The sequence below is a fragment of the Daucus carota genome, chromosome 6 (assembly GCF_001625215.2).
Source record: "Daucus carota subsp. sativus chromosome 6, DH1 v3.0, whole genome shotgun sequence".
Classification (NCBI taxonomy): domain Eukaryota; kingdom Viridiplantae; phylum Streptophyta; class Magnoliopsida; order Apiales; family Apiaceae; genus Daucus; species Daucus carota.
In genome coordinates this window covers 37,470,920-37,498,734 of record NC_030386.2, presented here as the reverse complement: position 1 = coordinate 37,498,734, position 27,815 = coordinate 37,470,920, and the positions used below count along the sequence as shown (strand labels likewise).

General features: G+C 34.9%; 6 protein-coding genes across 8 annotated transcripts; 3 read left to right on the top strand and 3 right to left on the bottom strand.

Annotated features, from left to right (window-relative positions):
* The first annotated feature begins 332 nt into the window (after positions 1-332).
* On the top strand, positions 333-3,088 carry LOC108227244 (endoglucanase 8). The gene is made up of 6 exons (XM_017402293.2): positions 333-565; positions 1,048-1,455; positions 1,682-1,777; positions 1,926-2,087; positions 2,203-2,475; positions 2,553-3,088. The coding sequence occupies exons 1-6, from the start codon at positions 371-373 to the stop codon at positions 2,871-2,873; spliced, it is 1,455 nt and encodes a 484-aa protein (XP_017257782.1). The 5' UTR covers positions 333-370; the 3' UTR covers positions 2,874-3,088.
* A 6,834-nt stretch (positions 3,089-9,922) lies between these two features.
* LOC108227246 (21 kDa protein) lies at positions 9,923-10,495 on the top strand. Its single transcript, XM_017402296.2, has one exon. It carries the CDS (start codon positions 9,923-9,925, stop codon positions 10,493-10,495), a length of 573 nt encoding a protein of 190 aa, XP_017257785.2.
* A 1,996-nt stretch (positions 10,496-12,491) lies between these two features.
* Positions 12,492-13,498, bottom strand: LOC108227245 (21 kDa protein). Its single transcript, XM_017402294.2, has one exon. The coding sequence runs from the start codon at positions 13,323-13,325 to the stop codon at positions 12,651-12,653; it is 675 nt and encodes a 224-aa protein (XP_017257783.1). The 5' UTR covers positions 13,326-13,498; the 3' UTR covers positions 12,492-12,650.
* LOC108227240 (uncharacterized) lies at positions 12,492-20,771 on the bottom strand. 3 transcript variants are annotated; one of them, XR_001807846.2, is made up of 15 exons: positions 20,217-20,771; positions 19,532-19,665; positions 19,288-19,437; positions 19,087-19,198; positions 18,666-18,972; positions 17,755-17,968; positions 17,547-17,636; positions 17,193-17,448; positions 16,976-17,088; positions 15,750-15,848; positions 15,634-15,681; positions 15,204-15,314; positions 15,036-15,126; positions 14,715-14,938; positions 12,492-13,587 (listed from the first exon to the last, which is right to left on the bottom strand). XR_001807846.2 is itself a non-coding variant. In XM_064079471.1 (15 exons), exons 1-14 carry the CDS (start codon positions 20,479-20,481, stop codon positions 14,820-14,822), a joined length of 2,109 nt encoding a protein of 702 aa, XP_063935541.1. In that variant the 5' UTR covers positions 20,482-20,771; the 3' UTR covers positions 12,492-13,587; positions 14,783-14,819. The 3 variants fall into 3 exon arrangements, 2 of the variants coding, with proteins under 2 accessions (XP_063935541.1, XP_017257777.1); XM_064079471.1 differs by having other exon boundaries at positions 14,783-14,938; XM_017402288.2 differs by lacking the exon at positions 12,492-13,587 and having other exon boundaries at positions 14,516-14,938.
* A 989-nt stretch (positions 20,772-21,760) lies between these two features.
* On the top strand, positions 21,761-25,697 carry LOC108227965 (transketolase, chloroplastic). Its single transcript, XM_017403378.2, has 7 exons — positions 21,761-22,316; positions 23,160-23,250; positions 23,363-23,468; positions 23,652-23,934; positions 24,027-24,175; positions 24,265-24,418; positions 24,552-25,697. Exons 1-7 carry the CDS (start codon positions 21,846-21,848, stop codon positions 25,509-25,511), a joined length of 2,214 nt encoding a protein of 737 aa, XP_017258867.1. The 5' UTR covers positions 21,761-21,845; the 3' UTR covers positions 25,512-25,697.
* Positions 25,698-26,119: 422 nt separating this feature from the next.
* Positions 26,120-27,811, bottom strand: LOC108226626 (small ribosomal subunit protein uS10y). The gene is made up of 3 exons (XM_017401619.2): positions 27,553-27,811; positions 26,883-26,996; positions 26,120-26,486 (listed from the first exon to the last, which is right to left on the bottom strand). The coding sequence occupies exons 1-3, from the start codon at positions 27,668-27,670 to the stop codon at positions 26,344-26,346; spliced, it is 375 nt and encodes a 124-aa protein (XP_017257108.1). The 5' UTR covers positions 27,671-27,811; the 3' UTR covers positions 26,120-26,343.
* Between the last annotated feature and the right edge of the window lie 4 nt (positions 27,812-27,815).

Here is a 27,815-nt window from a genome sequence, read left to right as displayed (position 1 = left end):
GAAGATAAAAATTGGTTATGATCAAGTAAACCTTATTTGTTGAAAAATTTCAAAATTTGGACATGATTATAACTTTACAAGTAAAAAGTTTGATTTTGGTAAATAAAGTTACTATAATAAGTCAAGTCAAATCAACAACATACATGTAACCATAGTTACTACTAACAAAACATACCGTCCAAAGTTAAAGCCGATTATATGCATCAATATCTTAGATAGTTAAACAATATCTGTCAACTTAATTAGGTGATTAGTAGTTGCCATGTAAATTCATGAACCTGCTACTCTTGTTGTGAACATGTTATATAGGAGATACATTTACAGAAGAAGAGAGATAGGTTAAGGGTTAATTGAACAGCTGCAAAGGATCATGTTATCTCCGGTGAGTTTAATGGTGGCCATGTTGGTGGTGAGCGGAGGAGCAGCAGCATACACACAAGATTATAAAGATGCATTGATGAAAAGCATTATGTTCTATGAAGGCCAAAGGTCTGGTAAATTACCTCCTTACCAGAGAATGACATGGAGAGATGATTCTGCTCTTCAAGATGGTTTTGACAACCATGTAAGTAATATTCTTTAATATAGCTTATCTTCTGTACATGAATCACCAACTGATAAAACGATTTCAATCATTTTTGTTACTACTGTATTTGAATTAGCTAGGTCAATATGCATGACATGCAGACTTACGTTAACCTCATACATCAAATACATGTGGTGTATCTACCTCGGGACATCAAAAAGTTTATTCCGTTCTGTTTCTATTTGAATTTTGACGAGTTAAATTGACTATTTTAACTGAAATTTAAAAATAATTATTTTACAAAATTTCAAAACTTTGCTCATATTTTAAGGATCATGAAAAGTATGGTAATAATATCTGTAACAGAAATTTCAAATTTAGTTCAATTAAAATTTAAACGTTTAATTTTATTTCAAAAAAGAAAGAAGAAGATGAAACTGTCTTTATTATGTGTGCACAAGTTAAACCAATATTACATGCTTTGTTTGGTTATGGCATTAATTAATAAATATATTTTGCAGGTGAATCTGGTAGGCGGCTACTATGATGCAGGTGACAACATCAAGTTTCACTTTCCCATGGCATTCACAACAACAATGCTAGCTTGGAGTGTAATAGAATTCGGGGATTTTATGAGCCCTCAAAGTGGACACGCAATTCAGGCCATCAAATGGTCTACTGATTATCTGCTACAAGCCACCAGCATTAAGGATGTGGTTTATGTGCAAGTAGGAGACCCTTATGCTGATCATAATTGCTGGGAAAGACCTGAAGATATGGACACTCCTAGAACTTCTGTGGCCGTCACTAAAGATTATCCTGGCTCTGAGGTTTCTGCTGAGATTGCCGCGGCATTGGCAGCATCTTCAATTGTTTTCAGGAGAATTTATCCTGCTTATTCCAATTTGTTACTCACAAGGGCTGAAGAGGTACTTATTGTAATAACAAAGCATTTTATTTTTTATTGGAGATATTGTTAATATGTCCAATGTCAATTATATTTGAATACATCACTCTTTGTCGAAGATCTGACAACGAATTTAGACTTGTGTGGAATATAAGCTTTGATACCATGCTGAAAACCAGTTCATCTAAAATTATATTTGAATACATCACTCTATGTGGACTGATCACTTTACTTTGTTTGTGGATCAGGTTTTCAAATTCGCGGATAGTTACAGAGGATCTTACAATAACAGTAAAGTTGGACGTTATGTGTGTCCATTTTATTGTGATTTCAGTGGCTATGAGGTTTGTTGATGTCGTAGTGACTAATTTCTGATGCAGCATTGTTCATATGTTTGTGTGAAATTTTAGTTTAACTTTTAACAAAATGAAGATTCATGAGTGTGTGTCAAAATATTGTCCATGATTAACTTGAAGTCGTGAAATTGAACAGGATGATCTGCTATGGGGAGCAGCCTGGTTATACAGAGCCACTCTAAACAAGTATTACTTCGACTACGTTTCAACTAACGTATATAAGATGAGCAGGCCTTGGAACGTAGGTGAGTTCGGATGGGATACAAAAGATGCTGGAATTAGTGTACTTCTTTCAGAGGTGAATTACAATTTACAGTATTCCGATTTGCTTTCATATATTCCCCCTTCCGTTACTTAACAAATCTGACAGGCACTTATCCTCGTGTTCTGAATGCATTTTCATATATTTACAGTACCTGTTTTTCAACAAGGTGGATTGGAAACCATTTATTCCCTACGCGGATGAGTTTGTGTGCAGCGTAATCCCTGGATCACCAAATCCAAGTGTTTTTTATACCCGAGGTGGACTTATCTACAAGCCAAACATGCATAGCCTGCAGATACCATCAGCACTCTCTTTTCTTTTCGTTGTATATGCGAATAATTTGAAATGGGCAAAGAGAGTGGTGCAATGTGAGCATGGTGTAGTCACTCCGTCGAGGCTTATTGATCTTGCAAAAAGCCAGGTACGATCCTGGTAAGCCCTTCTCCCAACGCCTTCTGTTAATTTGTTGATTAACAACAAATTTGACGGATGATGCAGGTGGATTACATACTAGGAAACAATCCAATGGAAACATCATACATGGTGAATTATGGAAGAAATTTCCCGCGTAGAATCCATCATAGAGGTTCATCTATGCCGTCCATTAAACAACACAGGGATCACATTGGATGTAAAGGTGGAACACCGTATTATGAAAGTAGAGGTTATAATCCAAACTTACTGACCGGAGCTGTTGTGGGAGGACCAGACGAGTGGGACCAATTTGCAGATGATCGAAACAATCCTGGTCAGTCAGAGCCAGCTACTTACATCAATGCACCTCTCGTCGGCCTATTAGCTTACTTCAGTGAAAACTAATTGATGGCTCGTCGAGAATGGAATGACTAAAAATAAATATAAACAACAGAGGTAGGTGAGAAGTTTTTGAAAAAAATTAAGTGAGTGTAAATTTATTATTAGTAGATTTGTGAAGAAATTGAGTATAGGGCTAATGGAGAACTTTTAAGAAATGGAACCCGGGAATGAAATTTATAAATAATTATGTTGAGCAAATGCTTAATCATTTTGTTGGAGTTTTGACATTGGTTGAATAAAAATTACTCGGAATACCAGAACAACTTATGGAGTTTCAGAACTTTGGATCAATTTCCATTACAGGCTAATGATCAAAAGCTGGCTAAATGAATGGGCCTGGTATTTGTTGCAGTTTTTTTGTACTTTCACTTTTACTCCCACAAATGTTTGATAAAAGGTGAGGGTCACAGCATATTCATTTTGACTTTTTACCAGTCAAATTGATTATATTTTGACTGAACTTTACATGTATCATATAATTGAGAAAAATAATAAAAATTATATCATTAGAAAGTATATTTAGTCTACTTTAATATGCAATTTTCAAATTTTAAAAATAATAAATAGATAATTTGTAATGTTTAATCAAAAATTGGTCCACTTTACATGTATCATATAATTGAGAAAAATAATAAAAATTATATCATTAGAAAGTATATTTAGTCTACTTTAATATGCAATTTTCAAATTTTAAAAATAATAAATAGATAATTTGTAATGTTTAATCAAAAATTGGTCCTCCTCGAAAAGCAAAATGAACATGTAAAAGGGGACGGAGGAGTAATGCTCAACATAATAGAGGGTTAGGGAAAATACGTAGCGTTCTCTTCTTTTAACTAATAATGGATCCAGTAAGAAAAGATGTCTTCTTAAAAAATTTTGACACTTTTTTTGGCATATATGAAAACATAAATGAATTTTTTGTAAATGTGCTCGACATCTTCTTTATAACAAAAAAACTTTTACAAGCCCGCTGATACTGATTTGCCTACTTTTTTCACACTTTTCTTTGGAGTTCCAGGCACTCCATAATTTTCCAAACAATTTTTTGTTCACTTTTTTCCAATTAATTTCTACACAATATTTAATCTCCCAACCAGTAGATTCTTTATCTAAAATGCAAAAAATTCAACTTTTCGCTTCAAAAAACTTATTAAACAAATGAATTTAAAATATTATAAATATGCCACAAAAAAATTTAAATCAAATAAGAAAAAACCAGATACTCGTTATAAAACCCAACATGTCACAAACAAAAAATTTAATTAACTTATCAAATCTTCCCGGTTTCGGTCAGGGCCGTGCCTGAGATTTCATGTGCCCTGTACAAAATTTTAGAATGGTGCCCTATAATTAAAATAAAATAAAATAATAAAGTAAATAAAATAAAATAATAAAGTAAATATTTTCTTTTATAATATAATTTAAATACATCGAAAATAAGGAGATAAATTACAAGTACATAATTAATAAGATGTAATCATTATAAACAAAAAAATAATGACATAAACCTAATTTATATATTTCAACTTATTTAAATTTTATATAAATATATAATTTAATTAATGTAATTTTATAAGTTAATATTTTTCATTTAATATGTAAACATTGCATGTAGTTATAAAATAAAATAAATTAATTAACTAATAATTGAATTACTAAAAAAGTGATAAAATGCAGAAGTTGTCTACAAAACCCTAGTGTTCCCGGTTGTAAAATATATTTTAATGAAATAAGTAAGACTGATAGTCTATATTAAAATTAAATTATTATGATTAATTTTAATCTTTAAGATCAATATAACATGTTTTAAGTTTACTTATAATTATAATTGATAATTAGTTAGCATGTATTATTTTAAACTTTATTCTATCTGCACTTTTCTTTGTTGAAATGAAATTATAATTACTATTTTTCCCAACAGTATATATCATGTATATAATGCACTAAAAAAAAGCCCCTCAAATTTTTGGACCCTGTTACATGGAACACCCTCAGACACGGCTCTGGTTTCGATGACACCTATTTCTCATTGGCCATTAGTGATCATAATGATATCAACGGTAGAATAGAATACACACGTATCTTTGTATTATTGAGCTTCCACGGCCACGCCACCACGGCGCAAAGAGCGCCTTGGGTCAAGCAGCTTTTGCTGCAAATCTAATCCTGAAAGAATGATGTACATGCACTCCACTCTGGCTTCACCTCTTTCTCTTTGACGTAGCTACACATGTATTTACATGATTCTATCCACAATTATCAGTATACGTGCGCGGTAAGCTTGTTCTGCTTATTTTTTTTTTTGGAAATCTACAAAACTACCTACCTTTTCTTTTATTGTTTTCAAAAATACTATCTTGCAGAATTATTTTTAAAAATATCTTTTCATAATTTTTTTTTTCAAAAATACTGTTTGCAACTTTTGCAACCTCATTTGCAACTACAGGCGGCGCCAGCCGTGTTGCAATCTCTTTTGCAACTTCATATGCAGCTGAATTCCTGATTTCAAGTTCCAGTTTTCAAATGTCATTTTCGACCTCATTTTCGGGATCCCGAAAATGAGGTCGAAAATGACATTTGAAAACTGGAACTTGAAATCAGGAATTCAGCTGCATATATGGTTGCATATTGTTGTATTCAGTTGCATATGGTTGCATTCAGTTGATTCTATTGTAATCTAATGGCCCCGCCAGGGCACACCATACATCTGTTGTTACTTACAGTTTTCAGTTGCATTTAGTTGCAACTGAGTTTGCAAATGAAGTTGCAAAAGTTGCAACTGCAGTTGCAACCTCATTTGCAACTTTTGCAACCTCATTTACAACTATATATAGTTTTCAGTTGCATTTAGTTGCAACTGAGGTTGCAAATGAAGTTGCAACTGCAGTTGCAACTTCATTTGCAACCTCATTTGCAACTTTTGCAACTTACAGTTTTCAGTTGAACTAGTTGCAATTGCAGTTGCAACAGTTGCAACTTTTCATTTTTATTTGCAACTTTTGCAAACTCATTTGCAACTTTTACGGCTGCGCCGCCCAAGGTTGCAAATGAGGTTGCAAAAGTTGCAAATCGTATTTTTGAATTTTTTTTTTTATGAAAAGATATTTTTAAAAACAATGAAAAGGATGATAGTATTTAAAAAAAAAAAAATTCTACAGACGGATATTTTTAAAAAGATCCCTTTTTTTTATGAATTTTTTTTCAATCTATAGTCAAACTTATATTGATATTAGGATAATTTGGTTGAAAAAATAATAACCTGCAAAAACGGTTTTAGCCTTCGAGTTTGTTTAAGGAAATCAGAATGATTATAAATTTTGAGACTTTTCATCCGATCTTAAGGTTTAGTGAACTTGACAAAGTCCACAAAACTTAAAAGTAGAGATTTTCTCTAAAATTCACATCAAATTCAAAAATAAATCTATGAAATTTTATTTATTTCAATCATATTGTATTAATGATCCGATTAAATCTCTAGCTTACTGATCAAAAATTAATTTTTTCTTTTCCAAACAGTACTAAAATAAAGAAATATGATCTATAATTATGATGTAATAATTATATATTTTGTAATTTCATCACGTAAAATATTATATTATTCTACCGCAAATAATAAGATTTTCAAAATTCTCGAGACAAAATATGTTTTTAATAACCCTATAATTATATTATTAAAATGTAATATATATACATAATTTAATATATCATATATAATGGTGTGGAGTAATGTAAACCGATAATTATCTTTTTGAATGTTGTATAGCATAACAATAATGTTCTCGTATTCTCACGTAAAATTGCTCTCGAACGTGACTCCATAAATATATTATTAAAATATAATATATATATATATATTTTGAGATTATATGCAATAGCGTGAAAATTATATTAAAAATAATTGATTGTATTTAAAATCATATTATTAGAAATATAATATTATTTAAATATAATAATAGGTGCAGAGTCATAATACTTTTCAAAAATGCGATAAATATTGCAAATATGATAAATTCATACAGATTTTTGTTAAAAAATGTACACTTGAAGATTTATATCTAATTTATTTATGCTATGGCATACGAATTTTTTTAAAAGAATTTGTTTACAGGAAATGCTCTAATCCCGTATCTGCCATAAGTATTTAGGATTTAGCTTAATAAACTCTCGCCTAAGATATCCAGATGGATTTCGAACTTGTTTCGTCTGGGGCGGTTACACCGTTGGTTATAGTTATGCTCATTCATAAACATCGGAAATGATTGAGAGGGGGCACGTGAAAATAATCACACAATTGACTTCGATAGAGTAGTACACATACAGATCATCTCGAGATTTGAAAAACCTGTACACATAGGCTAGCCATGTGTACCTCTGTTATAGACCTCCCGGGACTTCTTCACTAAATTGCGCTACTTCTCTTTTAAACAATCAATAGTTGACGATGCTTGCACATTCTATCTACCTACTAGTAAGAGGAAAAATATGTTAATATTGCATGGGATTATGAATTTTTGCCTAAAAGAATCAAATTTCTTCTGCATTTGAACATTTTCGGTCATTTTGAGACGGGAAGTTTGTTTCCTAAATTTGAAATTTGACAGCGATTTCAGAATGATGTACTAACCAAAAAATCCAACTAACTTGTCATTTTTTTGCCAATAAACCTTTAAATCTTTTTTTTCCTTAACAACCCCATTAAACTTTACTCAATCTTTTAAAAAAAATTAACTAGAGTTAATTATAGCTGACGTGGACTAACCATGATCATCACAAATCTTATGTAACAATATGTGATTACAATTAATCAAAAAATAAGAAAAATAAATAAATTTTTTACTCAAGCCTCATAAGACCAGAGAACCGCCAAAACATCGTAGCATTTTGGTGTCCAGATATTATATTCGCACCACAACCTCTTGTTCCTCGATCTGTGTAGTAAAGCTTCAGATACAGCTGATTTTTATTTGGTCAGGGACCTCAGGAGGCTGGTTGGGTAGCCAAAGGATTTGACAACGAATCTTCTTACTCTATTATGTTTGGTCCTCATAGACGTCGAGTTACAAACAAGGTCCATTACGTTTTGAAGCGTAAAAACCCAGAGACCGGAGAGTTTGTTGAGCATTATGTTAAGTTCCTACCATCTGTGTCGTCTGACAAATTAGTCTGACAAATTAATCCAGTGTGCACTGTAATTTTGAAGCCTATGTCGTCTGACAAATTAATCCAGTGTGCACTGTAATTTTGAAGCCTGACAATGAATTAAGAATCTTGGTTGATAGGGAAGAGAAGAAGAAGGTCAATTTCTTGTCTGCAGAAGATTTTTATCCAGTCCTAATCCCAGCAAAGACAACTCATGATTCAGATGACAAGAAACCTACAAACTAGGACAGAGATAGAAAACCCTCGGATCTTCTTTCGGTTTATAAAATTAATTAAAATATCATAAATGATTAAAAGATAAATTATTACTGAATAGACATGATGTGGCAGACACGTGTAATGAATAAGCGTTATATGGCATACACGTGTATAAAAAGAAACAAATCATGGAGACATACTTGACAACTCAGATTGGAATATTTAACCATGGTTTGTTTTGTATTTTTTTTATATGATTATAATAAAGTTTATTGGAGTTGTTAGTGAAGAGAAAAGTTTAAAGGTTTTTTGGCAAAAAAATGACAAGTTTGTTGGATTTTTTGGTTAATAGCTCTTTCTGAACCTGTTTTGATTTTAATTTTTTTTTTAATTTCTTGATCACCTATGGTAGGATTGAGAGTTTCTCATGTTTAAAATAAATATTGTACATTCTATAATATAAATGTATAATATTAATATTAAAAACAAAAATAAATATATATACATCCGTCCACTCATTTATATATTGTTGGGCTGGATCGTAAAATCAAAAAAATGTATAAAATAATGAGAAAAATAATATTGGTGAGACCAATTGATATTCAATATGTATATAAGGTAAGTATAGTGCAGAAAATTAATGAATTTAATCAATTTTTATATTATAAAATTGTAGTCTCTCTTATCTTTGATTCTTTACATTTGATTTATAGAACTTAATACACATTTTAATAATAATAATAATATTGTTTAAACCATTTTTTGAAAAAATAATTCACTAATTATGAGATTATATTCTACATACATCTTAAAATATATGATGAGCATCGAAGAATGTCTTAAAAATGATTGGAAGGAGGGATTATTATTTTTTAGTAAGTTTTGATAGATAAAGAATCGAAAAGTAAATCTAAAAAATAAGTAAAAAAAGAGAGTTGCGAAGACAATTTGATTCATAAGAATAAATAATTATTTACATTTATAAAAATAAATATAAAATTATATATGTATATATAAAATAATTTGTGTAATACAATATTTTATACTCCCTCCGTCTCAAATTATATGCCCTTTATGATTTTTTACTAGTTAAATGGATTATATTTTAACTCAAATTTATATATATTATATAAGTGAAAAAAATAAGAAAAAATATATCATTAGAAATTATATTTAATCTGTTTTAAAATATAAATTTCTATTTTATAAAATAATAAGTAAATAATTTTTAATACATAATCAAACATATAATTTGAGGCGGAGGAGGTATATTTCACGTACGGGGATTGAGAAATTTCAGGATGGCAGACACCGATAGCCAACTAGGTCGTCCCTTTGCAGAAATTTTCATTAAATCTTTTCCATTTTCCAATACTCGAAAATATCCACCCCTATGTGCATGTGAATTGTGTGATGTCAACTTGATTATCAACCGAAAACGAGTTCAGATGTATTTATTAGAACGGAAGCTTTCTGTAATGACCTTGCAACAGTCTCATATCAAACTCTATTTTATTCCATATTCATATTTAAACCAACAAATCATGAATTACACGGTACAGTGTATAATGCACATCCATGCCAAGCCATGATCCACCCCTATATATAACATAAATGTTACACTTCAAATGCCACACACACCTCCTTCTCATCTGCCCTCAATCTCTCAATCTTCTCATCACATTTCAAACATGGAACTTCACAGATTCGCTGTCATCACTCTTTTCTTCACATCATGCATTCTCCATTTAGCCTCAGCTGCAAAAGTTCCCCAAGCCTACAAAACATTCATCAAAACCTCATGCAATACCACAACCTACCCTTCACTCTGCAACAAAAATTTATTACCTTATGCTTCCTCTGTCAAGACAGATTACATCAGGCTCTGCTCCGCGGCCCTCTCCGTGACCATAAAGGCCGCCAAGAAAACCTCGGGCTTAGTAACGAATCTGGCAGAGCAGAAGGATCTGACAGAAGCCGAGGCCGCGGCCATCAGGGATTGCATTGAGAACATTGAGGACAGTCTTGATGAGCTGCAGCAAACGGTGGAGGCGGTGGCTAATCTGGAGGGCTCGGACAGGGCGTTTCAGCTGTCCAACGCCAAGACATGGGCTAGTGCTGCAATAACTGATGAGGATACTTGCATGGATGGATTCTCGGGGCGGGAAGTGAGTTCTGGTGTGAAGAACAAGGTGAAGAAGAGCATTTTGGCTGTTACGAAACTTAATAGTAACGCTTTATCCCTAATTAACCGTATCTATTGATAATAAAAAACTAACATGTCAACGTTGGTTCTTCCTTGTATTTTTTCATGAAAATCGGCTTTAACATGTCAGCATGAGTTCTTGTATTTCAGACAAGCTGTTTTTCACCGGCAATATTTGTTTTAAAATAAATTTTAGTCGATCAGTAGTACTCAGTTTAATATAAGAGGGCGTTTGGAAATATGCATTTCATCATTTCAAATAACAGGATTTGAGTTGTCCGTTCAAATTCTCAGATTTATACTAATTTTTGAATATCTAGATTTCAAATAAAATCTAAATTCAAATTCACAAACATGTTATTTGATTAAATCCAAGATTTCAAATGAAATCCAGGTTTCTAAACTGGCCATAAGTGTTCCATGAGCATTTTTTTACATAGTAACAAGAAATCGAGAGCGTGGTGACATCGAAGGCATTCGAATACGAGAATACGGTAACGCATTCGAATTAAACTATTGTTTGCCAAAGGAGAAAAAAATGCAAAGGCAAAAGGTTAACATCTACGCTATACATGAATGCGTGTGAATTCATTTAACAATAAAGCGGATTTGCGCAACTGAACGCTAGACGATCATGCAGCTACTTGATTTCATTTGACACTTGAATGTATATACATGGTGGAGATCTTGTTAAGATGCTCGATTGAATCTGAGATGATGGTGCATGAATTGACATATAGCTATTAAGAATCGGAAGCATGTGTGGTATGTGATTCTTATATATATATATATATGTAAGAGAGTTTGAAGATCTAATAGATTTGTTGTTTAGACAAATCTTGATTTTATTATTCTCTGAGACACGACCAGGACGTGCGATGATAATCAAAGATTTTGAGAAAATGGCACATCATGCATTACTCTCTACTATTTAAACAAAAATAATTGTAATTAAAGTAAGGAAGTTGAATATTTAGCTAAGCTTTAAACAGGGTACTTATCTAGATAAAGTTTACTCGAGGGATGGTGAGAAATTAACATCACATTAATTTGCACGAGGAAGAAAAATCAAGGTTATAAAGCATGCTCTATGAAAGTTATGTAAAATAGAAAAACTTATTGAGCCGATGCTTGAATATAAGTTGAGACTTTAAAATATAATTCTCTAATAAACCTTTGGAGTTTAGCCAGAATTGTAGCACAGGTTTAACTCTTTAGAGATCTATTGGTTATATTTTAAAAATATTATGTTATAATTTCGAATTATTATAAATAAAATATATTATTTTAATATAACATAAATTACGTGTAATCTTACTATATTTTTCTAGATGTTGTCCAAATAAAATTAATATTAAACAGGTCGACTCAAATTATATAGTTAACAGCCATTTCTCACTACGTGTCATTGGTTATACGGAGTTGAGATGTTCTTAGTGTAGAAAAATTAGAAGCAAATCACATGTTAGAGGGGCCGCATAAGGCTAGAACTTAATGCTGAGGGAGACGTGCATTGTATGGTTTGGCACAAAATCATGTCACAAGAGTTACTATGATTTATGAATATGCATTAGTCACACTCTTGAGAGTTATGCATCGTGCAACTGTTAGAAACCATCAAGTCATCGGCTATTATTATGATCGGTTTTTCTATGGTGTGTCCGTGGGCGCACAGTAAGCACAAAATTTGATAATTTTTTCATGTTTTGATTGGTTTACACCCATTTAATAAGGATGGCTCCTCTGCATTCACATCAATAAAAACACATCAAAATTATGAGTTTCCGTGCTTAGCATGTGCGCAGACAAACCTTATTATGATTGATCACTATCTAACCGTTTACATAACACCAACGTAGTTTAATCAACACAAATTACATCAAGCTTTAATGCGCGCACCCTTCGTCACCACCATACAGGCAGAGCGCCAAAAACAGATCAGTTTAGAGCTTTTCCGATAAGGGTGTAACCAAAGTTGCTAATATTGTCGAGTCATTAAAAAATAAATATATTCTATTTCTTCTCTATTCGATAGTAGTTTGGGCATATCTCTATTAGACAGACAAATAGTTTTATTCAAGTAATCATAAACAAGTTTACAACATTTTATCTTACAAACGTAACATAAAAAGAAAAAAGTGCTCTATATGAACTTGCACAATCCTTAGTCCTTGGACATAGACATAGTATATAGTACTCATTTGGTTATACTTTTAGTGCTTCTGCATTGCAGCAAAACTATTGATCAAGGCCAGAGCATTGCTGGTATAATGCGCAACACTAGTTATTTGTGCCCTAACTGATTCCTTTATTTTTCCCTCTGTAGCCAGATCCGAAAACCCATCCATACAAGTAGTATCATCGGTGAGGGCAGCACTGATCCATGTCTCGACATTGCTCATGTGCCAAATGAACTCCTGACCACCGGCCTGACCTAGACTCTTCATCTCTATGGAGGACCTGTTCACCCGATCCAAGCTATCTTCGACCTCGTCTTTGCAATCCGCGATAGCCTCTTGTTGTTTAGCTGTAAGACCCTTGAACTTGGTGAGCAGATGCATGAAGGTTTGAGCTAACTTGGTCCGGTTCAGACTCACCTCCAAGGCCATCACGGCCATTTGGTGCGGACTGTTTTGAATGGTTGTGGCATAGAGGGAGAGCGAACTAATGCACAGGTCAGGATAAGCTGTAGCGTTGCATGAGGACTTGATGAAGCCAATGTTAGCTGGTATAGGAGAGGAAGCTGCCTCAGAATAGAAGGCGAGGAGGAGAAAGAAGGGGACGAGGTAGTACGATCTGGTCATGTCGGCAGCAGTTGCTAATGAGAGATGAAGGTGAAAGATTAGAGAAGTATATACATATATACAGCATACGAAGATTGAAAGCATATCACATGTTAGAGGGGCCACAGATATGGCCAGAGCTTTAAGTTGAGGGAGACGTGCATTGCGTGGTCTGGCACAAAACCATAACTATACAAGGTTAAGAATGCACCAGTCCCACGGAATGTTATATTCTGCACCTTACAGAGTAAGCCAGAATTACAGTGGCTACAATCATTATTCTTTCCTTCTATGCAACTAAAGGCTCGACTCGACGAGGGCTTTCTGCATTGCTAAACCGTCGGATTCCCAACCCAGACTAGATAACCTATCAGATTGTAATAAGAAAGATCATTATCTCATCATCGGAATGGTTCTATGTTTTACAGAGTAGCTTACAATTACATAAAATATCAACCAACAACATTTTATTCTGATTCTTAATTACTAATATAATAATATATTTGAATTACAATCGGAGGGAAGCAGAATGAAGAGAGGAGACAGAAGTGTAAAAAAGGAGAGATAAATTTTTTATTAAAAAATTGAAACAAGGCCTTCATAGTGGTTCCTTAAAAATAAAGTCTGAGATAATTTTTCTAATGTTTTAAGGCAGTTAGGGATACTGTGAAGCGTCGGCCACCAACACTGCTAGCAAACATGACAGTTATAACATTAATACTAAACATGCTGTCCTACAAACTTAACTAAACGCTGCAACATTGTTTAGTCCTGTAACTTATTCTAATAATTCCCATTATATTCCCTTCCCTGCAATCTCAAATCCTTAGTTCTCTACTAACCCAGATCGATTTCTTCAATTTTGATTAACAGTCATAACACTGTCTCGCTTCTCCTGCTATTGACTTGTAATTGATGTTACATAAATGATAGCCTCTTTTCTGCAGATCAAGATTGTATGAATACATGGGACATGCATCCTAAATCATCTTCTCTCTACCTCTTTTATTCTGACCCCAGACCCAATTCCTGAATAAACCAAAACGTAGAGCCAAACAACCCATTTTCTCTAATGTCAGACGTAAGTATGAAAATAAGTTAACTTACCGTTCGTACTAAAACATAGTACCCTATAAATTCATAATGTGAGCATACACCTTTTGTACGGAAGCTCGCTTGGAAAGATTATTTTTCCTTTTCTCGTATCATATACCATAAATTACATCTAATTAGTACTCACGCAACTGAGATATAACCAAGTCACATAAACCAAACAGCTGGCTGCTCCAGGAACCTAAAAAGTTAAAACTTCGTTTTGGTACCACAAGAGATTTAATTGATCATATATCAGAATTTACACGTCATATATATTCCTACTATAAACTGCTCGACAAAATGATTACAAGTTTATCAACAATTACGTGAGATTGAGTCTCTCCAAGTTGAACAGACTCTCAAGGTTAGATGCCTATTCAATATATTAACAATATTTACCTCTTCATTGTGTTTTCCTTGTACTTAATCAAATCAAGAGAGATATTGAGAGAGACCAAGAATCTCACTTCATCATATCCTGGGGTTGCAGAAGGTCCCCATGGTTCAGTTGTTCGTGAATTCAAGTTGTACCTGAGTAGAATAACTATCATCTTCAATTTTAACAACCCATTCCAGGATAATAGAATTAACCTCTCCTGGCTGCTCATCGTGTGGGCAGTGCCCTAAAACAAAGACAAAGAATTACAAATAGATACTGGGATAAACTTAGTATTGAGAGACGATATATACCATGACAAAGTACTATTTCTTTGTAATTACCAGCATCTATTTCTTTGGTTGTTATTCCTCTGCACTGTTCTGTAAGCATAGCTAAAAATGATTTGGAGTCCGAAATTGGATCATTCATTCCCTGTTGCAGTAATCAGCAGTTACTGGAATATATTAAAAAAACTTAAGTCAATGTGATCTTGTTTGCAGAGATCTCACCTGTATAACAAGGACTCTTTTCTCCATTCCTTTCAAAAGATAGTTCAAAGGAATTGATAGATCAAAGCTGAAGATGCTTTCTAGGACCCTGACCACACCAGGATCATATGACTGTAATGTTTGTCAAGGAAAAACACACTTTACATGCTTAGCAAGCACAACCAGATATTGAAATTATTTGTTCACTTATCCACCAGCACAAGGTCTGCTCACAAAGAAACTTAAGTTAGGAAGGCCAATGCTTCAAACTTTTTGGCATATAAATCATAATACCAAATTCATGGAAGAATCAGATACATCGAAAAATAAGGGAGTAATTGGTTGTATTCATTCATAAACAACTTTATTGTACTTTCACGGAAATAGCAACTAAACTGGAAGGAGGTTTGTAGAGTTTGACACACAACTTTTATCGCAACCATAAGGATACAGCTGTAGTCATTTCGTTAATAAGCCAATCATCAGCACGATCCGGGTTCTGCACAGCTTAAGTTGTAAATACATGATTCAAAATTAGCAACCTAATAAAGTTGTTGATGTACTTACATTTGGGTAGCATTTCTTCACTATACTGCGGATACTTGACCTCAGGTAGAGAAGCAGAACTCTGGCACCCAACCATACAGCCCCAGAAACTTGTCTTTCCTAACAAAGCAACCATTTATAGAGCTTCAAGGTTGTAAGAAGCTCATACAAAAATACACAGTCACAGAGATATCATTCTATACAAATGAGATGAAGCGCTCAGACCTTATTATCTGAACCAGGAAAAATCCACTACACACACAGAAACACGCATGAAGTCTATAAAGGAAGCGATACTAGCCCTGAAAAAAAAAAAAATATATATATATATATATATATATATATATATATATATATATATATATATATATATATATGTATGTATGTATATATATATGTATGTATGTATGTATGTGTGTATGTATGTATGTGTGTGTGTAAGTATACACACACACACCTCTATATATTGCTACTTTAATTACAAGGAAACAGGGGATTGAGGGTGCAGGGAGAAGACAATGAAGATCGATAGCTCCGCCTTAAAGAAAGTAAATCATATCCTACTTACACTTCCCCTCAGATGGACGAGTAGATCAGCAAAACAATCCTACTAAGGGGGCACAATCACCAGGAAACAATAAATCACAAGCTCGTCAAGGCGCAACAAACCAAGGTGTCCATACATTTGAGAATATTAAAGTATAGCCATACAGATGTTCAAAGTTGAGCTTGATACCTTTTTAGAGACTCTCTCCCAAAACCCTTAAAGCTGTTGGGAGAAGCCATTAAATGGATCATATATCATTAACAACATATGTCAATTATTTTCATGTAGGTAATTAGTTCACAGTAAATAGTAATGAAAAATAGATTTGTAACCTTGTAGGGATGGCTTATTTCCAGCTATTTTACAGGTACAGAGATAACCCCTTAAGGCGTTTATATTCTTAAATTTACAGAAATTCAGGGGTGCAGACGATTGTTTATAATATTCACTAATATAACCTTTTACTGTTAATAATTCTTGTTACCAAAACTTATTGCACGGCATCTTAGTCCATGTAAATGACGTTCATACTCAGGTTTACATGCCTCTTGTGAAACAAAAAAGCACAAAATGCAGGAAATAAGATGACAAGATAGGCCTTTTCTACCAGCAACTAAAATTTATGGATAGATGCCAGTGATTATGAAAAGAAAATGGATAGTTGACAATGGAATACAGAAATAGAGGGAAGTCATCTTACTTTGGAAGAAGTCATAGAAGAAAACCCAGGAATGACAAAGCCGGCACTGTTTAAAAGAATAACTGACTTCACTAATGCAGGCCATAGACCAGCTATAATAGCAACAAAATAGCCTGTAAAACAATAATGACTTTTCAGGTGATAAAAGAACTCTTGAAATGACCGACAACAACCTATTAAACATGAGGATGATGTAGACAAAGTCAGCTGCACATACCCCCAAGCGAGTTTCCAACAAGATGCACTTGTTCCCCAACAACTTCAACTATAAAATCTCTTACCAATTCGGCCCACATCAGTTCAGTGTATACAACATTTGGTTTTTCTGATCTGCCAAAACCCAGAAGGGTAATTGCCCAAACCCGGTTTTTGTCGCCAGCTATACTGGTTACATTGTCACGGTAATGCTCCCAAAAAGCACCAAAACCATGCACAAGAAGAATTGCAGGACCTTTATGCCCGGCTACAGTATACTGTGACAATAAATTTAGGTTTAACTCAGTATTTTAACAACTATCAAATAACAGATTGATATTAACACATTAAAGAAATTAAATAGAACTTTGCTCGCCTGAATTAGATAACCATTCCATCTCCAGATCCTAATATTGTGATTTCCTTTGTTAATCAGTCTGCTTCTTAGAGCCACTAGCCAATACCACTGAGGCAAAGACCAGACAAAAATTCAAGTTTGTCAAGTAATTATTTGAAACATAAAGTTCAACCTGATCTATCAAATCAAAAGTGACACTTCAACGCACAATATATAGGACCAGTACCTCCTTTGAACAAACACTGTCAACTGCTGCTGCAACAGTCGCGGCTGAGTATCCAAAGGGTGACAGGAACCCAGCATTTCGTTCTTTCTCGTATTTGATGGATTCAAAATAAACTCTCCGTCTGGAAATGATTCCAAGGCAAAGGGCAGACCCAAAAAGAACATCAAATGAAGCCCCTTCCCGGATTTCAGCTTCACGCAACTTTTCATGTACTCTGCAGTTGAAAAATAAGTTTTTGAAGCTCTCAGGATAATTTAAAAGCTAATAGTACAAAATAAAAATAAATAGTAATGAGGATATGAATCATAAAATCTAACTTATCTAGCAACAAATACTTACTGAGCCAAGGAGGTAGACCATATAACTACTTACTGTGAGCAATGACTAGATCATCAGTTCATGTGTATACTACAGCAATGCAGATGTCACACATGCTTCTAAAATATAAAATACTGCAATTAAGAAGACAATGTTTCATGGAGATTCATAGCCATATCATCAAGCTAAGAAATTGGTTCTTTGGTTCATATTAAATGAACAATTAGTTAAAGATCTTTTATAATTATGTATGTATATAGATGTTTGTTCGTTTTCTTGGTAATGATCAATTACAGTTTCAAGTACTCACATACCCACTCCATCAATGAGGCTTGAACCTCGACCAATTGTTACAGAGAGGAGAGGGGTATCAACGTAACTATGCAAAATAACGCACAAGTTCTAGTGGAAATAATTTTAACCTTCCCCCGGACATATTATATGTTGAACATGGTCAATGAGGATTAAGCATTTGATGTAATGACTTCAGAATCTATGTAGTAGGTGACAGGATTGGATAAGTTTATATAAATTATATTATAAAAAAAGAAAAAGAAAAAAAAAGTGATTCCACTTTTTAAGGCAACACATACTCCTGCCAGTCATCTCGTATGGTACCCTCCAAGTATCTCAAATATGCAGCCAATGCATTCAGTACATCAGCAGTTCCACCTCCTACTGAACTCCCTTGTGTTAAAAATACAGAATTTCTTCGTTTCCTGCGATTATCTTGCTTGTAAGAACTACTCAACGAATCTTTAATTTGATTATTTGAAAGAGCCTCAGCTTTCCTTAATATATCTTCAGCTGAAGTTTTCTTAATCGACATAAATTCATCTTCTGGTTTGTTCACAAGCTCATTCTTAAAACTTTCCAAATCTTCTAATGTTGGCAATGTACCTGATTCATAAAGCAGTTATCACTGGCCCATGTCCAGAACTCCAAATCACCATCATGTGTCAAAAATTAAAAGAAACTAAACATTTTAAACAGAAATACACTAAATGAACTTACCCCAGCATATATTCATCTTAACCTCAGGTAATTTAGGGGGCAAGAGAGGAGAAAGTACTGGCAATTTTAATTTCTCAAAGTCTTGGTGTGAAATTGGCAGATCCCCTACATTCTAGAGTGGAAAAAGAAATTAGAAACGTAAACTTTATGAAATTGATAGGGCTATATAAAGATTATAAGAAAAAATTAGAAGCATATGACCTTAATATCATAAAAAGGAGTAGACCACGTTAAAAAATTTGGGCTACCCTCTTCGACAGACAATGCTGCTAGGTTCTCTTTGACAGTCTCCATCAATCTTGCCCACTCATATTCTACCTCTTCTTCTGTGAATATATGGGTGGCCTTAACCTGTTCCACTCCTCGAACAAACTGAGTTAATGAGTGCTTGAAGCTCCTTCAGTTCCTTGACAATAAATAGCAGACTAAGCAAACTATAAACAACCTCTTTTACAAGTTCTTGTATGACATTTTCAGCACTCCCGATCCTTATCATCAGATCAGATCCCTGATCCCTCAATGACTTTTTTAAATCCTTCACAGCAAAGACTAGCAGTTCAAACATTTCTTCAGAATACCCTGTATTAATAAAGAAAATAATCAAGGTCGAATTTCACATATCAACATATTAGCTATAACAGAAAAGGCACCACCGTTTTAGAATGCCTAGCTCAACCTAATCATCTACATGAACAAAGTAATCAGTAAAATAATCCTTTAATGACCCAGTAGATATAATTCCCAATGAATGGCCTAAATAAATCACTTCGTGTGTACCCTAGGTCATCATTCAAATAATGAACTAGCTTAGGTAGCTGATTGTGGTTAACCTTAATAATATCAAAATGTAAGAACCAATCCTACAATGCTTGAATTCGTTGTCCTGCAATGCCTCTAGGCTCTAAGAATGACTATGTTACGGCTAAAAGCTAATCATTAAACTGTAAGTAGTAAATCATCAACTCGACCACACATCCCCGCGCCACAACAATTAGTCCATACATTACATACATTACGCGAGTTCTAAGAGACTGCATAACAATCATTCAAACGCGACATTTTGAAAAGTGCAGAACAATTGTTTCATAAATACTGTAACAGAAAAAGGAGGGAAAAATAGAATAGGTTACGAGAAAGAACGCGGTGATCAAACACGTAGAGAGGAATTAAATTCCGGTGACGCGAAGCGGAGACGAGGCCGGGATGATCGTCGATGCGGAGGTCTTGTTTGTACCATACAACTGCGGTGCTTTCGTTGTCAGCACCGGCGTGATTGACGGAACAGGAAACTGAAACGGAGGTCCGTACAGTTGAAGAGGAAAATAGAAGTGGTGGAGTTCTGAGGAAGGAAAGGGAGGGCTTGTTGAAAGAGAGTGGCAGGAAAGTCGTTGCCATTGTATTACGAGGCCGTAAACGAATCGAGTCGAGTTTTTTGTTATCGAATTAAATTCGAGTTTTTTCTTATAGGTCCTGGGGTAAATTTTTTAGCAGCGGAAGGATGGATGGATTGAATTAACATTTTGAAAGCGGAGCGTTTGAAGTTGTGGTGGAGGTTAGCGGTGGAGCTTTGAGGTGAGCGTTGGACCACGACAGCTGGCCCCACCGTCTGTCTCACTTGACTGTGTTTGCTGGATTCAGTTGGTTTGAGTTGCAATCTGGGAATCTAATTCTAGCTCTGGTCAGATAGGGTCAAAGTTCAAACGGTCGAACCCGATTTGGGAAGGAAAACAGGCCCAAATCTAGGTCTAACGACTAATCAGTTTAGTGCTGTTTTCTAGGCCAGAAAACCGCACACATATGAAGAAAAGGCCCAAAATAGAAGATGGGAGTAAGCCCAACTAGTAAGCCAGAAATGTATAGCCATAGCTGTGGCCTGTGGGAAACAAGTTTCATAAATTTTTGACAAAGGCACACATATGAAGAATGCTAAACACCATTCTAGAAATTGTCAAAAGAAATCAAATTAGCATTAACTTTAAAAAAATATTATTTATTTTGAATATATCCAGCAATAATTCGGATTACTGAAACACAATTTATTCTGAATCTGCATGTTTGTCCAATATCTTCACCAAATTAAATTAATGTTCAAACATTATTTGACTCATGTAAAGTTCAAACATTATTACTTTTATTATAATTTAAACTATTGCTAATTTGCTGCCAGAAATAAAAATAATTAAAATATTTTATTATAATAACAATATGGTGTGTGACTGCGTGAGGGGCCAAAAGTCCCAAAACTACATAATTGGTCAGATCCCAACTTCCTTGACCTTTATGCCTTTGAATGGCCACGATAATCTTATTTTACAAATAAAGACCTTTATTGTACTACTTCATTATTTTCTCAATATTAATTTAATTATTCAATAATCTAACAACCATTCTTCATATTACCCTACAGCCATGTTAAATTCATAGAATAAACTAATATTTTACGATAAATAAAATATTTTGATTTTAATTATTGTTAGCATAAATAATATATTTTCGATTTAATAATTCAATAAATTCTATTTACAAAGACGGAGATATCAAGGAGAGTCCCACAACATAAACTATTTATAAACAACAAAATTCAACGGCCCCGATCATCTCGTCTCCCCATCTCAACGGCCAGACTGCGCCTCCACCTAGTTTTGACCGCTGAAACATTTCAGTTCTCCACAATCGTGCGCTACTATATAAAAACGCACACACTCACAAATATTTTACACACACAGAAGAGCTGAGTGATCTACGACTTCTCCAGAGCAATGGCATCGTCAGCAACAGCTGCATCTCCCTCCTCGTTGACTCTCTCCCAATCTCTCTCCCTCTCCCGATCTCTCCCAGCCATTTCTCAGCACCCCCATCGAATCTCTCTCCCCACCGTCAATCTCTCCGCAACCTCTCTCAAATGCTCGAGGCGCGTGGGCTCACGCGCCGCCGCAGTGCGGGCGTCGGCGGCGGTCGACGTGGCGGAGAAGACGGAAACGGGGTTGGTGGAGAAGTCAGTGAACACGATTAGGTTCTTGGCGATTGATGCGGTGGAGAAGGCGAATTCGGGTCATCCGGGTCTGCCCATGGGTTGTGCACCCATGGGTCATATACTGTACGATGAGATCATGAAGTATAATCCGAAGAACCCGTTTTGGTTTAACAGGGATAGGTTTGTTTTGTCGGCTGGACATGGGTGTATGTTGCAGTATGCTCTTCTTCACTTAGCTGGTTATGACAGTGTTAAGGTATACATGCATCTCAACATTTGACTGAATTGTATGTTACTTGTTCAAATTCAATGTTTCAAATCTTGGTATGTTATGTTTTTAGTCAACTATGTGATTCTTGATTTTTTTGATTATGCTTGTTGGATGTTGCTGAGTTTGTATAATTAGACAGGGTGACAGTTTCGGGTTCTCGAGTGAAATAAATCTGTTGTGTGTCTCATGTCAGATGTCATTTTCGGGTTTTGACTAAAATTGAGTCGAATTCTTGGCTGTACATTGTTGATCTTAGATGAGCTACTCTGCTAGAGAATCTATACCATTGTTCAATATTTCAATAATTAATAAGCTTTTTGTGCATGCACAATGTTGTGTAACTTGTCTTTGCAGCATGTGCTGATATTTTATATGCGCCATAGATTTTTCGCGTTGCACATTTTTCTCCCCATGGTCTTTATTTGTAAGGTGGCGGTGTGAGAATTTAGATGGAAAACATTAATTTCAATTAGATTATTTATTTTTAAGCTTCAATTAGGTGAACTTAGTCCGTAGTAGAAACAAAATAGGAACTTGGTACAAATATTAGTGAGAACACGAGCTACACATTAAGAGAGGAAAAAATACGTATCGATAGAAAAAGAATGCAACGCCGTAGAGTGGTTGGTTTAGTTCAGCTGAAACTGGACATATGCTTAAAAGTTACTTAATCTCCTTTTAGATAAGAGTAAGAATAAAGTTCATGTGTTTGTTTCAATATCTAATTAGCACTGTCATAAGATATATAATGTCTGTCAAGTTGTTAAATCGTGATAGTATGATTCTCTCTTTAAATTTTGTTACTTACATTTTGACTGAAACTATTAGGAAGAAGACCTGAAAAGTTTCCGGCAGTGGGGAAGCAAAACACCTGGTCACCCTGAAAACTTTGAGACTCCGGGAATTGAAGTCACTACTGGTTTTCTCATAATCCTTGCTTTCTTACATTATTCTCTAGTCATCGTTGCTTCATCTTTTGCTCCATCTTTCCTGAACCATATTTTTACTTTTTTCCTTTATTTTATGTGTAGGTCCCCTTGGCCAGGGTGTTGCAAATGCAGTTGGTTTAGCCCTTGCAGAGAAGCATTTGGCTGCACGATTTAACAAACCTGGCAGCGAAATTGTTGATCACTACACGTAAGAAGCTAGCTTTTATTTTTCTTCTTTTATGTTCACCCTTGTAGTCAGACATTGCAAAAGCATAAAAGATGCTTACTAAATAATAAAGATAGGCTCTTAGTTTTGTATTTCTGCTCTCACATGATTAATGAACAAAGTTTGCTAATCTGTCTTTGTTCCTCTATATATTTGTTGTTTCAGGTACGTGATACTTGGAGATGGTTGTCAAATGGAAGGAATTTCTAATGAAGCTTGCTCTCTTGCTAGTCATTGGGGACTTGGAAAGCTGATTGCATTTTATGATGACAACCATATTTCAATTGACGGTGACACAGCTATTGCATTCACTGAATCTGTTGATAAGCGCTTTGAAGGTCTTGGTTGGCATGTCATATGGGTAAAGAATGGTAACACTGGATATGATGAGATCCGTGCTGCTATAGAGGAAGCTAAAGCTGTTACAGACAAACCTACTTTGATTAAGGTTTCTTCATCCACCCGATAGTTTTGTTGCAAGCTAAGTTTTGCTTTGTTGGATATTATATATACCTCGCTTATATATTTTGTTCAATCCAGGTCACGACCACAATTGGTTTTGGGTCACCTAACAAGGCCAACTCATATAGTGTACATGGTAGTGCATTGGGTGCTAAAGAAGTTGATGCAACAAGGAAGAACCTTGGGTGGCCACACGAGCCATTCCATGTGCCAGAGGATGTTAAAAAGTATATAATCGTTATAGTTTATTTAAGTTTAAATTTTGTGTGGCTACAGAATAGTAATAAGATCTCGTGTCTACCCTTACATGTGACAGGCACTGGAGCCGCCATACCCCTGAAGGTGCTGCTTTGGAAGCTGAATGGCATGCCAAATTTGCAGATTATGAGAAGAAATACAAAGAAGAAGCACAAGAACTGAAATCTCTTATTAGTGGTGAACTTCCAGTTGGTTGGGAAAAGGCTCTTCCGGTGAGTGGTTATTTATTTCTATCTGCTATGCAGTGTACACATAATTATACCTATATGAACTGTATTTAACATAGTTTTTTATTTATCCTAAATCACAATAAATACATTTCTTATGACAAATCATTCTTTTCAGACTTATACTCCAGAAACCCCAGGGGATTCCACTCGTAATCTTTCTCAGGCAAACCTGAATGCTCTTGCAAAAGTTCTTCCTGGACTTTTAGGGGGGAGTGCAGACCTTGCTTCTTCCAACATGACACTGCTGAAAATGTTCGGCGACTTTCAAAAGGACACCCCCGAGGAACGTAATGTACGATTTGGCGTTAGGGAACACGGAATGGGTGCTATATGTAATGGAATTGCACTCCACAGTCCTGGCCTCATCCCCTACTGTGCTACCTTCTTTGTTTTCACGGACTATATGCGAGCAGCCATGAGGCTTTCTGCACTCTGTGAAGCTGGGGTCATCTATGTGATGACTCATGATTCCATCGGGCTTGGAGAGGATGGTCCAACTCATCAACCTATAGAGCATATAGCAAGTTTCCGTGCCATGCCAAACATCCTGATGCTCCGACCAGCTGACGGGAACGAGACTGCTGGTGCATATAAGGTTGCAGTTCTCAACAGAAAGAGGCCTTCAGTTCTAGCCCTCTCACGTCAAAAGCTTCCCAATCTCCCTGGAACATCTATTGAAGGAGTCGAGAAAGGTGGGTATATTATTACTGATAACTCTTCAGGTAACAAGCCTGATATTATCTTAATTGGAACTGGTTCCGAACTTGAAATCGCTGCAAAAGCAGCTGATGAGCTGAGGAAGAGCGGAAAGACAGTTCGGGTGGTATCATTCGTATCTTGGGAGTTGTTTGACGAACAATCTGCTGCATACAAAGAAAGTGTTCTGCCAGCTGATGTATCAGCTAGGGTCAGCATAGAGGCTGGAACGACCTTTGGGTGGGATAAGATTGTGGGATCCAAGGGAAAGGCGATTGGAATAGATCATTTTGGAGCAAGTGCACCAGCAGATAAGATATATAAAGAATTCGGATTAACTGTGGAAGCTGTGATTGCAGCAGCCAAGGAATTGTGTTAAAGCCAGTGATAGTCGTAGTGCTGCTACTAGTACTTTCTTCTCAGTTTGTTTTTTATCCCTGATTTTTCAGGGAACTTCTGCAGCACAATCAGGTTCAAGATGGGTGTATCTTCATACCGAGAATGTAGTTTTATGAGTATCTTTGACAATTTAAAAATTAATTTGCCATAGATTTGCAGTTTTTCAGACTCTGTTGTGATTTTAAGCTTCTGTAGTATGTTTTGTAATGTGACCTTACTCTATGATAATAAAAAGGATATATTCTGCTATAAAAAGGATAATTTGAAGGGTCTTTCTGGTGTGAGGCTACGGGCATGCAATAACAACTACTTGTTTAGGGGGAAGATTTTTATTGGTAAAGGGGAGGATTTTTATTGGTAGAGATTTTTATGCACGTGAGGGGCACACCATAATTTGAATAATTTTATCATTATACAAACATAATAAAGTAAACTTTGAGATGTAAATTAGTTATAAGAATTAAGCTATACGATGTAGATTTGTGTACTTGTGTTCTTATGAATCTATACAAACTGGAAAGACACAAGCCAGAATCAAAATTAACTAGCAATAAGATTATACAAGAGATGCAAATCTTTTTCTTGAAGTATCTCAAAAAAAATAATCATATTTAATAATATTATCATTGTCAAATTGCATCCTTGAAACAGAAATTGACAGTACGGTTGCTTCTGAAAAACTAAACAAATCTGTTTCTACTCCAAAAATTTATTTGTACGCCATAACTACTACTCAAGACACTTTAAATGACATGATGATCATACGTATATCATAAGAACACCAAAAAGCCATCAAAGCAAGCTTAGATCTTCTATGGATCAGCAATGGTGACCTCAACCTCAACACCTGGTTCAATGGTAATAGAAGTAATCTGCTTTACCACCTCAGGCGAGCTGAATAGGTCAATAATACGCTTGTGGATACGGAGCTCAAATCTGTCCCATGTGTTGGTACCTATATATCAGAAAGAAATGTCAGAATTAAAATTTTATATAAACATGCATATGATTTTGTGAGCAGGTGGGTACAATTCATTATCAGATACATGGTGAGTGTATGTGAGCGTTTGCAAACAAAATTGCATTTGTTTTTCATAAGATTTTTATTTTTACAGAGCAGGTAAAAGACCTGTGCTCACTCGATCAAGAAAGGATTGATCCATAATTATATACCACTTTGTATGTGATTAAAATCTACCAATAGTTGACACAAACTCCATATTTCACAACAAAATACAGAAAACGTGAAGAATGAAGAGATAATTTCAAAGTTAAGAAAACATCAAAATACACAAAGTCCGCAATACAAAACTGAAAATTTTAAGAACACTAGACGGTAATACATTAATACCTTCACCACATGGAGCCTTTCTAGTTGTAATGCGGAGAACCTTGGTGGGCATCCTGACAGGTCCCTTGACCCTCAAAGTCTTGTCCTTGGCTCCACGGACCAAATCAGCACACACTAAACACATAATCAAAACAACATTCATATATCAGACAAAAGTTCGATGACAAGATTCATATCAACAATTTATTCGCCAAAATCCAAAAATCTTATCAATTACATATCCATCACAATTGCATTTATACATTTACTTATCTCAGAGAATGTACAAGTGTCCACAGAAAATTGATCAATTTGCTTCATAGAAGATAATCCTACACATAAACCCTAATAGCCGAGAACAAATCGCAACTACAGAAACAAGCAATCACAACACAAATACAACCAGATTCATCACATAACAGAAAGCCGAAAAGTTTGTAACATGACAAGTACTTGACGCAAATATATTCGGAAGGTACATTAGTCCAAAAACAATGCCATTCTTGTATAAATTACCGTAAATTCCATAGACAAAATCCCAAATACCGAAAAAGCACCAACTTAATGTAACATATTTCAGAATTCAGACCAGTCATAATGCTTTATACACATAACATGCAACTCTAACTATATCTATACAGAGTCATCGTAAAGAAAATATTAAAAAATTATAAAACCAATGTACGGATACCCTTTTCGAGATTTTTGACATTTTTGGAGGAGAGGGTGATTCTGATCTTGTGAAGGGAATCTTGGGCTTCTTCATAGCCAGGCTTTGTCACCGGCTTAATTGCTGCATAGGCCGCCATGTCTGATTGCTTTGCCGGTTAAAGATTGCTGCTTCTGCAAAGGCTGAGACTGAGTATCGTAGCAGATGATTAGGGTTAAGTGTCCAGGGTTTTAGGGTTGCGTTTTTTTATAGGATCAAAGGGTTTATGGACTGGACTTGGGCTT

Excerpts from the sequence above, each read along its gene's own strand:
- LOC108227244 (XM_017402293.2), top strand. The coding sequence starts at position 371 with ATGTTATCTCCGGTGAGTTTAATGGTGGCCATGTTGGTGGTGAGCGGA. Across the intron at positions 2,088-2,202 it reads TTAGTGTACTTCTTTCAGAG|TACCTGTTTTTCAACAAGGT; the intron begins GTGAATTACAAT and ends ATATATTTACAG. Across the intron at positions 2,476-2,552 it reads TTGATCTTGCAAAAAGCCAG|GTGGATTACATACTAGGAAA; the intron begins GTACGATCCTGG and ends CGGATGATGCAG.
- LOC108227246 (XM_017402296.2), top strand. The coding sequence starts at position 9,923 with ATGGAACTTCACAGATTCGCTGTCATCACTCTTTTCTTCACATCATGC.
- LOC108227245 (XM_017402294.2), bottom strand. The coding sequence starts at position 13,325 with ATGCTTTCAATCTTCGTATGCTGTATATATGTATATACTTCTCTAATC.
- LOC108227240 (XM_064079471.1), bottom strand. The coding sequence starts at position 20,481 with ATGGCAACGACTTTCCTGCCACTCTCTTTCAACAAGCCCTCCCTTTCC. Across the intron at positions 19,199-19,287 it reads CTCCTTTTTATGATATTAAG|AATGTAGGGGATCTGCCAAT; the intron begins GTCATATGCTTC and ends TTTCCACTCTAG. Across the intron at positions 15,315-15,633 it reads TTAACGAAATGACTACAGCT|TCATATGATCCTGGTGTGGT; the intron begins GTATCCTTATGG and ends CAAACATTACAG.
- LOC108227965 (XM_017403378.2), top strand. The coding sequence starts at position 21,846 with ATGGCATCGTCAGCAACAGCTGCATCTCCCTCCTCGTTGACTCTCTCC. Across the intron at positions 23,469-23,651 it reads GAAATTGTTGATCACTACAC|GTACGTGATACTTGGAGATG; the intron begins GTAAGAAGCTAG and ends TTGTTGTTTCAG. Across the intron at positions 24,419-24,551 it reads GTTGGGAAAAGGCTCTTCCG|ACTTATACTCCAGAAACCCC; the intron begins GTGAGTGGTTAT and ends CATTCTTTTCAG.
- LOC108226626 (XM_017401619.2), bottom strand. The coding sequence starts at position 27,670 with ATGGCGGCCTATGCAGCAATTAAGCCGGTGACAAAGCCTGGCTATGAA. Across the intron at positions 26,997-27,552 it reads TGTCAAAAATCTCGAAAAGG|TGTGTGCTGATTTGGTCCGT; the intron begins GTATCCGTACAT and ends TTATGTGTTTAG. Across the intron at positions 26,487-26,882 it reads AAAGGCTCCATGTGGTGAAG|GTACCAACACATGGGACAGA; the intron begins GTATTAATGTAT and ends TCTGATATATAG.